The 18,214-nt window shown below is 39.4% G+C and overlaps 2 protein-coding genes across 2 annotated transcripts in view; one reads left to right on the top strand and one right to left on the bottom strand.

Moving 5' to 3' along the window:
* Positions 1–18,214, bottom strand: part of LOC134649346 (V-type proton ATPase 116 kDa subunit a 1-like) — a 65,521-nt gene that overhangs the window by 26,792 nt on the left and 20,515 nt on the right. Inside the window, exons 6-10 of the mRNA XM_063504057.1 lie at positions 13,945–14,071; positions 13,164–13,340; positions 10,790–11,002; positions 7,163–7,313; positions 5,246–5,385 (exon numbers count right to left, since the gene is read on the bottom strand). Of these exons, the coding sequence (XP_063360127.1) occupies positions 5,246–5,385; positions 7,163–7,313; positions 10,790–11,002; positions 13,164–13,340; positions 13,945–14,071 (808 nt within the window). The remainder of the gene's footprint in view (positions 1–5,245; positions 5,386–7,162; positions 7,314–10,789; positions 11,003–13,163; positions 13,341–13,944; positions 14,072–18,214) is intronic.
* On the top strand, positions 1,238–2,747 carry LOC134649688 (eggshell protein 1-like). The gene is made up of 3 exons (XM_063504515.1): positions 1,238–1,288; positions 1,794–2,538; positions 2,587–2,747. Exons 1-3 carry the CDS (start codon positions 1,238–1,240, stop codon positions 2,745–2,747), a joined length of 957 nt encoding a protein of 318 aa, XP_063360585.1.

The raw sequence follows: 18,214 nt of genomic DNA, 5'->3' as shown, positions 1-18,214 counted from the left end.
AAAAGAAAAATGTAAATTTTTAGGTATCAAAATTGTAAAGTTATTGTATACTAGCGACCCGCCCCGGCACGGGTTAACGAATTATACATAAACCTTCCTCTTGAATCACTCTATCTATTAAAAAAAACCGCATCAAAATCCGTTGCGTAGTTTTAATGATCTAAGCATACATAGGGACAGACAGCGGGAACCGACTTTGTTTTATACTATGTAGTGATGTAGATATATATTTTCTAAGTTGTAGCTAATGTTTTTAGCAAAAAAACCTTGTTAAAGTGTCATTCTATGAAACTTGCTAACTATATATAAACAAAAGTCCTAGTGACATTCATATTTTTTGACAATATCAATATGGCGGTTTGTTTACATAGTTAGCAAGTTCCATAGAATGACACTTTACCTAAGGATATTTTAGAATACCTTCGACGTAAACTATTTGCATTCTATTCGAATTTTGTACAGTTTAATGTAACTGGTGACCGAAGAGCTGGCGGCTTCCTCGCACAACGTATCATCATTGCGATACAGCGATGAAATGCCGCCAGCATCCTTGGTACAATGCCTCAAGGGTCTATTGTAGATTTAAGCTAGTTATTAATTTAGTTTAGTATTTGTATTGTAGTACCTCTGTATACTTAATTATGGAAAGTGTACTGTGTTCGTTTATTAAATTATTGTTTACTATAGTTTTATTGGAATATTTGATACTCCAATATTTTGACATTGTTATTAAATAGTTTGGTTAAAGTTTTATCGCATCATTTTCGGATCACTAAAAACGAAATTAAAATTACATCAAATATTTCTAATCTTATAAATTCTAAAACCAGTTAAAGTGCATGTAAATTAGTTCGTTAGTTCACATTGCTATGAAACAAATTAATTTAACTATGAAACTAACCTATTCACCTATTGACACATATTCTAATCAACTGTACGTGACTTTTTGTTATTTCCTTACGCCTAGATACATAAACAAATATCTATTAAAAGTGCGTAATCTATGCGTTTATGAAATTTCTTCTTCGGGTCGTGTTTACTATCTATCAGCGTACAGTTGACAACAAAAACATGCTTAGAATTGTATACTTTATTTTCATAGCCATAAGGTTTCTACAAATATAGATACTTATGCAGTTAACTGTACTAGACCATAATAAGACAGGTGTGTGAAGCAATGTTGTTTAAATTGTGTATAAAAGTGCACATGAATGGAGTGGTAGCCTAGTTCGTAACAATGGTCTATTTTAGACTTCTTTTCTTGGCTTCAATAGCATCCTTGTGCGGGGTAAGTCCATTTTTTAGCTTCTTAATAATTTTAATTTACAATTCATTATAACTATGTGTAAAATAAGGTCTCACAAACAACTTTTTACAACAAGTGTTCGTATGAACCAAGTTTTAATATAAATTTCATATACCGCTTTTTATAATTTTGGAATTTCTGCCTTCATTCATTTGTATACGAAATATATGTGTTTGGTTAATTAATCGATTTTTACTTGGGCTAAAAGAACTATGTATTTTCTTCTACTCCCTTAATATGGATGGAAGTTAATTATTTTAATAATAATTAATGAATATTTTTTGTACAATCGTATAGTTAAATATTAGGCCTTAGAATTGTATTAGTTTTGTAAATTAATCAATGTAAACTTTTGACATTTGCGTAAATAAATTTAATAATCATTATTTTATCTGTAATGAATTTTAACAAAGGGCAGTCTGGAAGGGATCGCTTGTTAACGATAAGGCCGGCTAACTTGTTTATGTATCGTTTTTTCTATACGCAGGTGACATGGGGCCGTTTCGTGCCCCGCAAAGTGTACGAGGGGCCCCCATCGTACTACGCCCCACCGCCCCCTTACTCATACGCCCCCAGCAAACCGGAGAAAAGCCCCGAGTGTGCTCTCGGCGAAGTGGTTAACAAACTGACGAACGCACTGATTTATACTACTATACATTATTGTGGGAAGGGAAATACCGGTGGTAGTGGAGGTGGTACAGGTGGTAGTGGAGGTGGTACCGGCGGTAACGGTGGTAATGGAGGTACCGGTGGTGGTACAGGTGGCAATGGCGGTAATGGTGGTACGTTAGCATCTCTATTAGGTATAGACATATCATTGCTCAATCAGGACCTGCTCAATCTCAACGTGTTACCGCTACTAGGTGGTGGCGGTAATGGCACTCTTACGTTAGAATCACTGTTAAGTTTAGATTTGAGTCTACTTGGCCAGCCATTGCTGACCGCTGATGTGTTGCCTAGTCTGCTCGGTACAGGGGGTTCTGGTAATGGCGGATTATTGTCTGGAGTCCTGGGAGGGGTTACTGGAGGCTCTGGTGGAGGGGGATTATTGCCTGGAGTCCTCGGAGGGGTTACTGGAGGCTCTGGTGGGGGGGGATTATTGCCTGGAGTCCTGGGAGGGGTTACTGGAGGCTCTGGTGGGGGGGGATTATTGCCTGGAGTCGTTGAGGGCGTTACTGGGGGTTCTGGCGGCGGGGGATTAGTGCCTGGTCTTCTTGGGGGCGTTACTGGAGGTAGTACAGGTAGCGGCGGTAATACAGGTGGTAGCGGCGGTGGTACAGGTGGTAGTGGAGGTGGTACAAGTGGTAGTGGAGGTGGTACAGGTGGATTGGGTTCCGTATTAGGTGCGACCGTGAGTCTGCTTGGACAGGATGCTGTTGTTGCAAATGTATTGCCTAATACTGTTGGCGGTGGTAGTGGTGGTGGTTTGTTAGGTCTATAGGTCTTGAATCCACCCTAATTTATCTTAGAGTCTATTTTTATATTCGGTAGACTAAAATGACATTTCATAGTATGAACATCATGTGTCATTTCATACTATGAAATGTCATTTTAGTCTACCAAATAAAAAAAATTACTTTAGTGCATTATAATCTATAAAAGTTTATAATTAATCTATTCTTTATTTGACTTTTTTCTGTTTATATAATTACTATAATTAGTTGACAACACACTTAACTTTAATAGAATCACGTTTCATGTTTATTTTTATTTTAGTAACAACGTAACTGCTTCGTGCAACGTAACTGATTAAACTGTGGAATTTTACTTTGTCAAATATTGTATTGTTGTAAACAAATTATATCGATCTATCTATCTATTTTTAAATCCATCAGTTTTAAAACTTATTACAAACACTCAAGGCTAAAATATTGTACAAACGGCAACACTCTCAACTGTCCATCGGTGGACCTTATGCCTTTTGTAATAAGGTTTACGAACTGTCAGTTAACGGTGTGCGCGATGGTATCACGAATAAATATTGAATAAATCATATAATGCGTCTTTATTTGAGCACTGCATTTAGGTACACTGGCGTTCAAAAGTGCATGGATATGTTTCAACCGTAATATTAAGGCATTACGGTCGACATCTATCCGTGCATTTTTGAACGCCAGTGTACCTATGAGAGCAATACATAAACTGATTATCTGCGGGCATATGATGGGCGAGTTTATCATCGTATTAGCTAATCAAGAAGACGTCACTTTCTGACACCACTCGATAAAAAGAGACAACCGCTTCTATGATACGCTCCACGCTTATCGTGTGCGGCGCGTCATCGTAAATAGACATGTGTCGTTCACGAGTGAACGATTGACTGAACTCACTCATTCTTCGACTCAGTGCAGATTTAACTCGCTCATTTCGCTCAGTAACTAATCTAACTCAGTGTTACATTTAACAAATTGACACATATCAGTGAAAGAATAAAGATCAAAGTCAAATAGCGTTCTAACAGTTTTAATCTTCTGTCGAATAATGGCAGTAAATGTACTCATCTTCCTCGCGTTGTCCCGGCATTTTGCCACGGCTCATGGGAGCCTGGGGTCCGCCTGGCAACTAATCCCAGTAATTGGCGTGGGCACTAGTTTTTACGAAATCGACTGCCATCTGACCTTCCAACCCAGAGGGTAAACTAGGCCCGTATTGGGATTAGTCCAGTTTCCTCACGATGTTTTCCTTCACCGAAAAGCGACTGGTAAATATCAAATGATATTTCGTACGTAAGTTCCGAAAAACTCATTGGTACGAGCCGGGGTTCGAACCCGCAACCTCCGGATTGCAAGTCGCACGCTCATACCGCTAGGCCACCAGCGCTTTTTTGCGCTTTTTGATGGCAGTAAATGTACTGTGGCTAATAATTTACTTTGACAATCCGCCTCTATTTCAAATTCTCTTTAACCCTTCGTATGTCTAAGCACTGTTCAGTGCGCATGAATTTAAATCCATTGTGTAATTACAATAGGTATAGGTATTGACGACCGGTCTGGCCTAGTGGGTAGTGACCCTGCCTGTGAAGCCGCGGTCCTGGGTTCGAATCCCAGTAAGGCCATTTATTTGTGCGATGAGCACAGATATTTGTTCCTGAGTCATGGTTGTTTTCTATGTATTTAAGTATTTGTATATTATATTATATATATCGTCTGAGTACCCACAACACAAGCTTTCTTGAGCTCACCGTGGGGCTTAGTCAATTTGTGTAATAATGTCCTATAATGTCTTTATTATTATTATTTATTTAATCCATTATATTCTGTAAATGAATATATGGAAATGACATGTAATAATCCAAATTGAATGTAATTTATTTTTCTGTTGACCTGTTTATCATTTTAGTTTTCTATTGACCTGTTTTTTATTTTTTTATTTTATTTTAATTTGACGATCATTATGAGATATCCGTGCTTAGCTTAGCCATATTGACATTGTTGTTTTTATATTTTTTTATTTTATATTATTTGACATTGTTAATAATTTAGTTAATTAATCGATTGCTTATAATGGGTTTTAAATTGTGTATTACTTGACATTTGTATAATTATAATCAATTGTTATTTTCCTACTTGACGATCATAATATAAATTCGTATAGATTAGTGTAAAATAATTTATATTGTAATTTTATATTATGAAATAAATAAATCTAAATCTAAATCTAATAGGTTTAAATTTATTCGCACTGATCAGTGCTTAGACATACGAAGGGTTAATACAAGTGGCAGTATAAATAAAGGACGAACCTCGCTGTCAATTGGCCCACAATAAATGGACTCGCCGGAAGATCAGCGCCGACTCTCGGGTCAGCATTATGCTGAGGCGAGCCCATTTCGTGGTAAACAATATGTAATTATGAATTTATAACCTTTATCATGTTACTTTTGTATGTTTAACTAGTTTATCACGAAAAATAAATGATTTATGATTTATAGAAACGTACCTCGCTGTCAATCTTCTTGGCCTGCAGAGGTTTCTCCTTGTAGCACATCCAGAACCCGAAGGCGGCCATCAGAGCCCCGTGGCCCAGGTCGCCAAACATCACGGCGAAAAGGAACGGGAACGTGATTATGGTGTACGGAGCTGGGGACAACAGTTTCATTATAGTATAGTTGTCACTTTCCCGAATGAAGGTTGAGGGAGGCGATGGCTGAGATACGCGTCGTACTCGTGAACGGGTGCTGTTTGTGGAGACGGGTCTGTTTAAGCTAACACGAATATATTTAGTAACTTTATTTTTTAATTTAATTGCAGTGAGACGCCTCATTCGGTTCTCGTATGTTTTTTTTTTTCCTCGTAATGTGTTAATCATACAGGATTGTGACTCTTGGAGACCCTATACATCTCTAAGGATAATTTGATAAACTATGTTATTTTTTAGTTCTGACACTTAGAGACATTTACACCTCTAAATAAGTTTAGATTTTTTTTCCATGTATCTGTTTTGTTTTTATTTTAATATTATTATTATAGTTTTTTTATGTAATTCGACATTAAGAGACCTTATACATCTCTAAGTAATTGTATTACGTTAGTCTGATTTGGTAGTTGTAGTTGTATTTAATAATTGTTGATGTATAATTATTATTATTTTGCTTGTATGTAAATTCAATGTTGACGTGTAAAAGTGCCCTTGTGGCCTATTTGCTGAATAAATGTTGAAGTTGAAGTTGAAGTTGAAGTCATCATTTTCGAAACCGGTAAGTACTCCCTAAAACCTATAAAACGGCTTTTATAACAAAGTGCACGGCAGACATCTTGGATTCCAAAATAGTCATCATTTTCGTAACCGGCACTCCCTAAAACATATAAAACGACACCCATTATTACGGTTTTTATGACAAAGTGCACGGCAGACATCTTGGATTGCAAAATAGTCATCATTTTCGAAACCGGCACTCCCTGAAACCTATAAAACGACATCCATGACGACTTTTATGAGTGTTTGGCTGCCATCTGTCAACTTTCAATCGAAATTTAACACGTTCACTGTCCCGTGCCTCACATATGGGTCACCGCAAGCCTCTATTAAAAGGCTGTAAGGTTGACAGCTAACAGTTGGGACAGTGAACGTGTTAATCGAAAATTCTGTCGAGTAATATTCAGATTAATTCAATTTCAATCGTATGTTAGGTCGACTAAATTGATCGCGATTAATTTAATCGACGATAAAATTTTACGATTAACTTTTTTATTCGATTAATTAGTTGAATAAAAAGTTAATCGATTAATGCCTATTTCTGCTACTAACAATGGCCGTGCAGCTCGGGTGCGCGCGCAATAGTCACTATACTCTAGCAAGGTAGCAAGCCAACTTTGTCAGTGGGAACAGGCGCGAAATTCAGTATAGCAAATCGGTCTTTTGCGTCTTTATTTTTCAAAATTGGCACCTTTTTCTACTGGCTTGGCAGAGTACAATCGAAGGGTGGGCGGTCAAACCCGATAACTCGAGCAGAAGGGTTTTTGAAATTGAAACTACATGTGACATAGGTGGAGTTCTAATTTGAATGAAAAAATATTTTGATTTATCGGGTCACTTCCAGCCTTCGAATGTCGTCAGGTGACAACCAAAACTCACTAATTACTAAAAAATAAACTTTGTTTTGGTACTAGTATGGTTCACTATGGCGGTGAACTTGTGGTAGTAATTAGTGAGTTTCGGTTGTCACCTGACGGTGTGTTATTGGCAAGTCGGTGGAGGGGGAAGTGGCGCTGATCGTCACAAACACAGGTAATCTTATGGAATGTCCGACATTAGTACTAGCGGCAGCCGCTTTAACTAATTTTACTCCATAAGATTTAACGTATAAAGTCCGCCAAAATGAGGGCAGCACCTAGCGAATAGGGGTGAATGTCTCACCAGGGTTGACCTCGCGGTAGGTGGCGACACCGTACGCGTAGATGAGGTTTTGGAAGGCGGACGTGAACTTGTTGGTGCGGTTGTACGTCGGCGGGTCCTCAAGAGTCTCCATCCGGTTCAGGATTGGCGGCACTGAGCTTCCGGAACGTTCCTGATCAAGAAAAACTAATAATACAAGGTTTCTGTAACAAAATGCTAATAGGGATGAAGACTGATGTTGAATTTTATAACAAAATCTAGTAAAATAGATAAACGAGCAATTTATCACAATAATGTGGATATTAAAATAAAATATTGAAAAATTACAAAATTACAGGACCTGAAAATTTCAAAATTTAAGTTTTTTTTAACTTCCAAAAACGATAAAAGTAAGGGTACCATTCGATTCCTTACATCTCATACAAAAAAATATTGTATAGCAACTATATACATAAACGCAATATTTCACCGACAAAAACGCAATTTTCTTGTTTTGTCCATACTAAAAGAAGGGCGATGACGTCACGGCCTCTGGCCGTTTTGTATAGGGCGTTTCGCGAGTGAAGTGCGACTGTCGGACTTTGACTACAATTTCTGACTTTTGTGTTACTTTAATGCAATGGGTCCCATATAGACATTTGATCCTAAAAACAAACCCGATCGATTGATACCATAAAAAAAAATTAGTCATGTAGCCTATTACAGTTTTGAATGATTCACGGCTAGTTTCACTAGACTTATGTCGACCGGGATATGAACCGTCATTACCTTTCGTATTGTTTTCGAGCTCCCGATATTGAACAATATTACACAACTTTGACACCCACCCGCTATCTTCAGTTATCCGTGAACAAGATGCATGTAACAGCGTCGAAATATCGGGAGCTCGAAAACAATACAAAAGGTAATCACGGTTCATATCCCGGTCGATATAAGTCTGAAGATAGTTAAAATGCAAATTGTAGTTGAAAAAAATTTATAAGACACTCGGAGTCTCTCCTGTTCCCCGAAAGTTAACAAATCTTTACAATTTTGATACGGGCCAAAGTACTTCGGGGGCTGGTTAGGTGGATATCACTGACAACCAGAAAGTAGGCCATCATTTTGGGAACTGAAGAAACATTGGTTGTTTTTCTGCGTGAGTATGACCCATCCCATCTGTACATTCTTGGTGCATGAAAGTATGCTGAAAGTGTCTGTTTGCAGCGTTCTCGACACTTCCACAGAATAAATAATAGTACTAGGTACAGAAGATTAACTCTCTAACAAAACGCGTTTATTACGACAGATATGATCGCTAGGTGGCGCAAGCGCAAGCAGGCGTCCGTTCCGTAGCGGTGCGCGGCAACTACTATGGCTACACACCAAAATTGGTGTGGGCCGCATGTACTAGTAGGTAGTTGCAGCGACGCGACGAAATCGCGGAGTGAGCCACGTCTGACACTTCTGAGTGACATTCAGGTTGAACAGGTTCAGGGTGTGGTAGATGGCCTTGGTCTTCCTTTCACGATCAGTTCTTGATGCTGCGTATGTTGGGTAATCTTACCCCCCTCTCCTCAAAGCCAGCTGAATAGTCTCCAGGTCAAGAGCTGTTATCCAGCACTCATAAGACACTTCTGAGTGGCATTCAGGTTGAATAAGTTCAAGGTATGTTCCACAACCAGGGCAGGTTGAAAATATGTTGGATAATAGTGATCTTACCGTTCCCCTCCTCAAAGCCAGCTGAATAGTCTCTAAGTCAAGAGCCGACACCCAGCATTCATCAATAAGACACTTCTGAGTGGCATCCAGGTTGAATAAGTATGTGTCACAACCAGGGCAAGTTGAAAAATGTTGGAAAATCTTACCGTTCCCCTCCTCAAAGCCAGTTGAATAGTCTCCATGTCAAGAGCCGGCACCCAGCACTCAGCAATGACACTTCTAAGTGGCATCCAGGTTGAATAAGTATGTGTCACAACTAGGGCAGGTTGAATATAAGTTGGATAACAGTGATCTTACCGTTCCCCTCCTCAAAGCCAGCTGAATAGTCTCTAAGTCAAGAGCCGACACCCAGCATTCATCAATAAGACACTTCTGAGTGGCATCCAGGTTGAATAAGTATGTGTCACAACCAGGGCAAGTTGAAAAATGTTGGAAAATCTTACCGTTCCCCTCCTCAAAGCCAGTTGAATAGTCTCCAGGTCAAGAGCTGGCACCCAGAATTCAGTAATAAGACACTTCTGAGTGGCATCCAGGTTGAATAAGTATGTGTCACAACTAGGGCAGGTTGAAAATAAGTTGGATAATAGTGATCTTACCGTCCCCCTCCTCAAATCCAGCTGAATAGTCTCCAAGTCAAGAGCCGGCACCCAGCACTCAGCAATGACACTTCTGAGTGGCATCCAGGTTGAATAAGTACGTGTCACAACGAGGGCAGGTTGAAAATAAGTTGGATAATAGTGATCTTACCGTCCCCCTCCTCAAAGCCAGCTGAATAGTCTCCAGGTCAAGAGCTGGCACCCAGCACTCAGCAATAATACACTTCTGCGTGGCATCCAGGTTGAATAAGTATGTGTCACAACCAGGGCAGGTTGAATATAAGTTGGTATAAGTTGGATAATAGTGATCTTACCGTTCCCCTCCTCAAAGCCAGTTGAATAGTCTCCATGTGAGTGGCATACAGGTTGAATAAGTTCAAGGTATGTGCCACAACCAGGGCAGGTTGACAATATTTTGGATAATAGTGATCTTACCGTTCCCCTCAAAGCCAGCTGAATAGTCTCTAAGTCAAGAGCCGACACCCAGCATTCATCAATAAGACACTTCTGAGTGGCATCCAGGTTGAACCAGTTCAAGATATGTTCCACAACCAGGGCAAGTTGAAAATATGTTGGAAAATCTTACCGTTCCCCTCCTCAAAGCCAGCTGAATAGTCTCCAAGTCAAGAGCTGGTACCCAGCATTCAGCCACTTCTGAGTGGCATCTAGGTTGAATAAGTTCAAGGTACGTTCCACAACCAGGGCAGGTTGACAATATTTTGGATAATAGTGATCTTACCGTTCCCCTCCTCAAAGCCAGCTGAATAGTCTCTAAGTCAAGAGCCGACACCCAGCATTCATCAATAAGACACTTCTGAGTGGCATCCAGGTTGAATAAGTATGTGTCACAACCAGGGCAGGTTGAATATAAGTTGGATAACAGTGATCTTACCGTTCCCCTCCTCAAAGCCAGCTGAATAGTCTCCAGGTCAAGAGCTGGCACCCAGAATTCAGTAATAAGACACTTCTGAGTGGCATCCAGGTTGAATAAGTATGTGTCACAACTAGGGCAGGTTGAATATAAGTTGGATAATAGTGATCTTACCGTTCCCCTCCTCAAAGCCAGCTGAATAGTCTCCAGGTCAAGAGCTGGCACCCAGAATTCAGTAATAAGACACTTCTGAGTGGCATCCAGGTTGAATAAGTATGTGTCACAACTAGGGCAGGTTGAATATAAGTTGGATAATAGTGATCTTACCGTCCCCCTCCTCAAAGCCAGCTGAATAGTCTCCAGGTCAAGAGCTGGCACCAAGAATTCAGTAATAAGACACTTCTGAGTGGCATCCAGGTTGAATAAGTATGTGTCACAACTAGGGTAGGTTGAATATAAGTTGGATAATAGTGATCTTACCGTTCCCCTCCTCAAAGCCAGCTGAATAGTCTCCATGTCAAGAGCCGGCACCCAGCACTCGGCTATCAGGCACTTCTGCGTGACGTCTAGGTTGAACAGGTTCAGGGTGTGGTAGATGGCCTTGATCTTGCGGACTTTGACGAACCAGTTCTTGATGTTCTTGGCGGCGGCGACGAGCACGCGGTGGCGGTGGTCTTGCGTCTGGCCGAGGACCTGGAGGGTGGAAATAATTAATACAGAGCCATATATAAAAAAAAAGAATGTTTAAGAAGTGTAGCACTATTACGGTAGATGTCGCTAAGCCTCACTAAGGGGCTATATGGTGGAAATATTTGCTGTCCATGGATGATGGCTTGGTAGCTCAGATGGCAGAGCACTGGGCTAGTGATCCAGTGCCTCCAGTGGTCGTGAGTTCGTGTCAACCTAAGAGAGGAAATTTTTCAATTTTTAAACTTATTGTAAGTAAAAATTTTTTACAATTACATTAAGCTTAAAAAAAACGATTTTTTCAAATATTGTAAAAATGGTATTAGAATTAGACACGTATTCTAGGTACGTACACGACACAGCAAATACATATCATTTCTATTTCAGAATTTTCAGAGTATAATTCGAGTTTTTTTTGTTGAAAACCCATAAGACTTTGTATTTGACAAGCAATATAAATACTTAGGCAAAAGGGAGAGGATCCCCGCTCCGAATCGTTTCTGGTGCAGAGGCTGTCCATAGCCATCCAGCGGGGCAATGCCGTGAGCATTATGGACACTTTTGACCGGTAGCGATAAGGAACGGGTTTGACTAATAGTTACGTTATGTAATTATGTAAATAGTTGTAATTAATTATATAAATATGTTTATAATGTTCAGAACGTAACATATTACATAGCTAAGGGCCTGCGCATACGCAATTATCCCGCAATAATGGGTACATGTTTTATGTGACAACGGTGTCAAAGCCGTACCTTTTTACCGGCGATTACACTCGAGGCCATTTGCTCGTGCACGTCGCATGTGATTTGTCTAAGCTATAATATAATGATTTGACCCCAATATGCTAAAAGCAGTATTTTAATAATGTATGAAGTAAATTATCGGTTTTGATATTAGTTGTGACAGGACCAACGTAATATACACTTTACGGCGTTATTCATAAACGTCAGCTGATAATGGTCGTTTGTCCCTCTCTATGGCATAACAATAGATTGTCCCAAACGACGATCATCAACTGATTAAGTTAGCAGCCGTTTTTGAATAACGCCATTAATGTTTAAAGGTAAAGTCGACGTCAATTATATGTTTACATTTTTGCTATATTACAAAGGAATAAGGTGCAAAAATGTAGACATATTTTTGACGCCGACTGTATTAAAGCAATAGTGAAACATAATCTCAAAACAGACTTATAGTTATTTTCGATACAAGTGCGAAAAAGAGGAAATTCGAAACGAGTGGCGATAAATTAAAACACGACCGAAGGGAGTGTTTTAAATCGACACGAGTTGCGAATTACCTATTCGCACGTGTATCGAACAACGTTTTACAGTACATATGGCACTTTAAAGTTTCGACATCGCACGAAAAGTGCTATTTTACGCACTAGTGCGGAAAAGTAGCCCCATATGTACTGTAAAAGACCATTCACTGTGACAGAAGCTAGGTAGGTCTTTAACTTTTACTTCGTGTGAAGTATTTGGAAGTTCTCACCGTGTTAATATCATGGATCCTTGTCATCACACCCATGGCTTTCTTAAGTTATTGACTAATGACTAATACATCCTATAGAATAAACCATTAACTGTGAGTTTATATTGTTTATAGAGATCTTCTTACCCCAGTTTTTGGAGTGTCTAAATCCTTACCGTGTTAAGATCCTCGATTCTTGTCATCACATCCATGGCCATTTCGCGTAGGGGCACTAGTCAGAAGACCCGACCGTTTGCCATGGAAGTTTTGAGGGGGTCTTTGGATGTTCATACCGTGTTAAGATCCTCGATCCGTGTCATGACGCCCATGGCCATTTCGCGTCGGTCCGCGGGCGCTTCGGGGCACGGGTAGAGGGTGGCACGGAAGCCCTCGCAGATCTACTTTATTACCACCACTTCCCATAAGATAGACTAACGACTTAGGGGCACTAGTCAGAAGACCCGACCGTTTGCCATGGAAGTTTTGAGGGGGTCTTTGGATGTTCATACCGTGTTAAGATCCTCGATCCGTGTCATGACACCCATGGCCATTTCACGTCGGTCCGCGGGTGCTTCGCAGGTCTTCTTTATTACCACCAGTTCCCATAAGATAGACCAACGACTTAGGGACACTAGTAAGAGACCCAACCGTTTGCTACGGAAGTTTTAGGGGGGTCTTTGGATGTTCATACCGTGTTAAGATCCTCGATCCGTGTCATGACACCCATGGCCATTTCACGTCGGTCCGCGGGCGCTTCGGGGCACGGGTAGAGTGTAGCACGGAAGCCCTCGCAGATCTTCTTGACGCGCGTCTTCAGCTGGTCGCCTTGGAAGAAGATGATGAACACCGACTTGTACACCTGGTCGGACTGTGGAGAAAATGACGGTTAGAAATATGGGGAATAACCGCGCGTTGTTGAGCGACTAATGAATTCTCGCAAGAAGGCTCGCAATATCACAAACTCGTAACAAGTTTATTTTTAGTCTGTGGGTTGTACTTACGGAAGACGGGTCCTCGAGAGGAGTGTCTATCTCAGCTTGACGTAGGAAGACATTGCCTCGGCACGCGCGCCACAGCATACGCTCGAAAGCTGGTATGGCTCGCAGTATCACAAACTCGTAACAAGTTTATTTTTAGTCTGTGGGTTGTACTACTTGTACTTACGGAAGACGGGTCCTCAAGAGGAGTGTCGATTTCAGCTTGCCGTAGGAAGACATTGCCGCGGCACGCGCGCCACAGCATACGCTCGAAAGCTGGTATGGTTCGCAGTATCACAAACTCGTAACAAGTTTATTTTTAGTCTGTGGGTTGTACTTACGGAAGACGGGTCCTCAAGAGGAGTGTCGATCTCAGCTTGACGTAGGAAGACATTGCCGCGGCACGCGCGCCACAGCATACGCTCGAAAGCTGGTATGGCTCGCAGTATCACAAACTCGTAACAAGCTTATATTTATTCTGTGGCTTGAACTTACGGAAGACGGGTCCTCGAGAGGAGTGTCGATCTCAGCTTGACGCAGGAAGACATTGCCGCGGCACGCGCGCCACAGCATACGCTCGAAAGCTGGTATGCGTTCACGGAGAATCACGCCAGCGACGAAGCTATACAGAAATCAAGTTAGAATATCCAAGTGGTTATGATTCAATTTAAGAAGCTATTGGAGATTGAATGCAAGGCAAACGTTTGAGATTCACGAATGAAAAATGTTTTGGACCTTTTTGCAGGACCAGTTGAAGTTAGCAAAATGTAGTTCCTTGAAAGTTATCAAGCTATTTCCAAGGGTCACTCTGAAGGGATGGAGTAGGTACATACGGGAACTCAAGGTCATATTTCGCTCCTCAAGCATTTGTTTGCGCGCAAATTCCAAGGGTGTATATATATATAAGTTTCTTGGTAGAAAAATCAGGAATTAAAGTGAATGTATACAATATACATTAACTGCTTGACTGGAAATATGATTAATAAGTGATGCAAACATAGACATAACCAAGAAATATTGGAGATTCGCAAAAAGTAAGAAAGTTCTAAATACATTGTCTAGTATGGAAAAGTTTATCTTAAAGACTTCAGGAGTTATGAATTTGATAATTTCTTGTTACTTATGTCTACGATTAAAATAAACTTTTGGATCATGCTTAAACGTAGTATATGATATGATGCTATATTTTGATAAAAATTCATACAATACCATAATAACACAGTAAATAATGATTATTTTAAATAAAAAGGAATTAGGTACCATTTTATATATGTATAACATATGTACTTACTAGACTCCGACCACGCTAAGTTTACACTGACTTGCAGTGCAGTGGCATAATTACATATTATCCCATAGGATTGCCACTTGGCATGAAAACTTAGTGTGGTCGATCTCTAGTAAATGGTAACCTAATATACAGTTTCAAAAATAAACACCAAAAACACCCTTTAAAATTGAATATTTGTCTTAAAACATTTATAGGTTGTTTCATGTTCTTTCACAAGAAGACGTTGCCAGTTACTGGTTCAAACTCAAAGTATCTAATTATACATATATGTAAGTTATAGTAAAAATAACAGCACTCGAAATGCGTGTATCTCTTTGTATGCAGAATTGAACAAAATTACCTGTTGTCATTGTTCCTGAGTGTAAGTTACATTTCTAGCAAAATTATAGCTTTGACTTCGGTGTCTATGGAATCCCGACCTAAATCCTTCGTGAAACAATTTTTCCGTATGTAACATACAGTCGACGTCAAAGATATATTTATAATTTCGCCTTATTACAAAGGAGTAAGGTGCAAAAGTGTAAACATATCTTTGACGTCAACTGCACAAGATAACAGTACGATATTGTAATTTATTCTTATTGATATTGATAACAGTTATCGTTGGTTAGGGAAAAAACCGCGAAGAGAACTATCGGTAAATATGTACATTAAAACGGTTTCAAAAATGTGCGAATTTCTAAGCTATGTCAGCAATTTTGACAACTTTCCACATTTTGGGATATGCCCCCCTGGCCCCTTTACTATGCCAAAAATTGCACGACTTTAAAAAAGTTGAATCAATTGTTAATAACAAAAGCTCTATTCTAGTATGATTGGTTGTGATATTTTCATTGCTTGAAACTTTTATTGTTTGTCATTTTTGGATTTTTAGGTAACGATGAGCCAGTTTGCGGAATACATAAAAATATGTGTGTTCGGTCTAGTTGATTTCACTGGCAACCTTGGCAGATTTATCGTGTGTCCATGTTAGGGTTCATGTTAGTTCTTCCAATATTCGTCTTCACGTTGACCAATTGGGTATTATACAAATAATGGTAACAACGGCCTAACCACGACCTTCACCGAGGCTTATATAGCTATCGTTTTTTGAATCAATTTTTACTACCTAAATAAGGTATCATTAATAAAGCAACAGTTAAGAGGAGGCTGCCGCAAAATTGTAGTGGTTATATTTAATTTTTACACGTTTTAATCAAGGATTCCGTACAGTGTAAACTATTCTTATGAAATAATAACATCAATAAATTGCTCTGATAATTAGCTTAAGATAATTTATAAGTATGTTACGATTCATAAGTGCTTGTTGCTAGGCCTACATGAATAAAGTATATTTTGACTATTGACTATTAACGCTTCATACAGCGAATTCACACCTGATCCAGTGAATCACTTCAATTGTGTGAAATTAAGCGTGTTATCAAATCCTGGGGGCCAACCGCGAACACCGAAGTTCTTAAATTGCAGGCATTTTTCTCTGTCACTCTATGCCTTAATTGTAGTAAAAGAGAAATATGCCCGCAACTTGCGAACCTCGGTATTCGCGGTAGATTATATCCTCAGGCTTTTTAAACGTTCATGCGGTTCTACGCCATTATTCTATAGCGATAAGTAGTATAATAGAGTGTGAAAGGGAAGAGTTGGGTCTTTTTGGTTCTGAGGTAGATAGCTGATAAACAGGGCTATTATTATGACAATGCTTTGGTTAGATCACTTGGTTTACGCATGTTAGGAGATTTCAATTGACTGAATTAATATTGAGTTACGAAAGGTCTAAAAGGGATCTCTCTTAAAAGGTATGTAGGTTTTTCGCAGACTTAACTGAATTCAGACTCGGATCATCTATATTGGGTCTGATAAATTCAGTTGCGATATCTACGGGTCTGAAACTCTGAATACATACCTTTGTTTATGTATGGCCAAGGAAATATATATGTTGTATCTGACTAAGTGACTACTTATAGTTTGATTTCAGTGACTAAAAGAATCGTACTTTTGCCTTATGAACCTGTATGCCCTTTTTAAATATCCTGGGCATAATTTTGACTATGCAAAAATATCAAGGAGTGTAAACTATAGGTACAGAGAAGGGTATGATTGGTGATTAGTGATTATTTTAGTAGTAATACGGTTTGGTGAGGCATACTTTAATGGCACCATCTTTGCAACTGCATATAGTTTGTCAAAGGACTGTCTCATTTCAAACATAGACAAAGAAAATCATACTATCTCTGTCTTACACTAATACGAGCACCCAAAAGAAAAGGATGAGTATACTCTTTTTTGTTCGTATTTACTGAAAAATTGGTTTGACCAACTATATATCCCACTGCTGGGCACAGGCCACTTTTGACATGATTACATGTCGCCATCAGATATGTCGGAGCAAGCGGCCACGCTGCTCACAAATATCTGAACACGCCTCCATTATCTAGAGCACTTACGCCGCTTCAATATATCTGATAGCAACTGTTCACAACATTAACACTGCGTTAACACATTCAGTGCCGAAAACCCGACTATCGGGTATTTTATGATTTCGTTCCCAGGCCGGACGACCCGATAAATAGTCAGGATCGTGGTACAACAGCTTTATATGACGAAATTTTTGTGGCCTGGCGCGGATGTCATGTTTGGCTGGGTGGCAATGAATGTGTTAATATCTACTTACGTTAATTTTATTCAAATTCTAAGTTAACTTTATTTATAACGGTAACGACACAATAGTTTCTAAATATACACGGTTAAGTTCCGTAATAAAGTTTTATGGTCATATTTATGAGTTTTCCTCTTTAGTAGTGTGCATGAAACAATACGTAACATTACATAACAGTGGGACATTTAAGCTATTATTTGTACTTGTCAAAAGGACAGACATCATAAAGCAAATATTGATAATATAACACGCACAAAATCACTGATAGGTATATTTATAGAAACACTTTTATAAATTAGGCTACTAGCTACTACTTCACGCGAAAACTTCGAGTATAAGTTTTACTAGTTCCTTGTAGTAAGTCTTACCCGTAGTACACGGGACAATAGTGTCCGGACGTTGGGGAAGTGTACAGACACCTGCAATAATATGTTACTCTTCGAAGGCCGCAAAGATATGTGACACGCTCTTATGGCTCTACAAATAAGAACGTGTCAGATATTTTTGCGGCCTACGTTGTGTAACTAGTTATTGCAGGTGACTGTAGCTCTTTCCCATGCTATAGGTAGCACGAAGAGGCAGCGCCTGTCAGTATTTATGTGTGTTTAATACCACCTTGAAGCAACTCAAGTGTCTTTTCAAGTACATTGGGTCTAGTTTTAGATAAAAGTTTTAACACACAAAACTATCAATCACTTTACCTTCGTTTCCCGGAAACAGTCAATAAACAATAAAATACGAGTATTTTCACGGCGTTATAACAAAGGCTGATTATCTTTTACGACATGGCAACGTCTTCTTATTACACGCTTGATATA

Source organism: Cydia amplana, chromosome 7, assembly GCF_948474715.1.
Source record: "Cydia amplana chromosome 7, ilCydAmpl1.1, whole genome shotgun sequence".
Lineage (NCBI taxonomy): Eukaryota > Metazoa > Arthropoda > Insecta > Lepidoptera > Tortricidae > Cydia > Cydia amplana.
This window is presented reverse-complemented; position numbering and strand designations above follow the sequence as displayed.

Coding starts and splice junctions, on each gene's coding strand:
- LOC134649688 (XM_063504515.1), top strand. CDS start 1,238: ATGGTCTATTTTAGACTTCTTTTCTTGGCTTCAATAGCATCCTTGTGC. Junction 1,289..1,793: donor CAATAGCATCCTTGTGCGGG/GTAAGTCCATTT, acceptor TTCTATACGCAG/GTGACATGGGGCCGTTTCGT. Junction 2,539..2,586: donor TCTTGGGGGCGTTACTGGAG/GTAGTACAGGTA, acceptor GCGGTGGTACAG/GTGGTAGTGGAGGTGGTACA.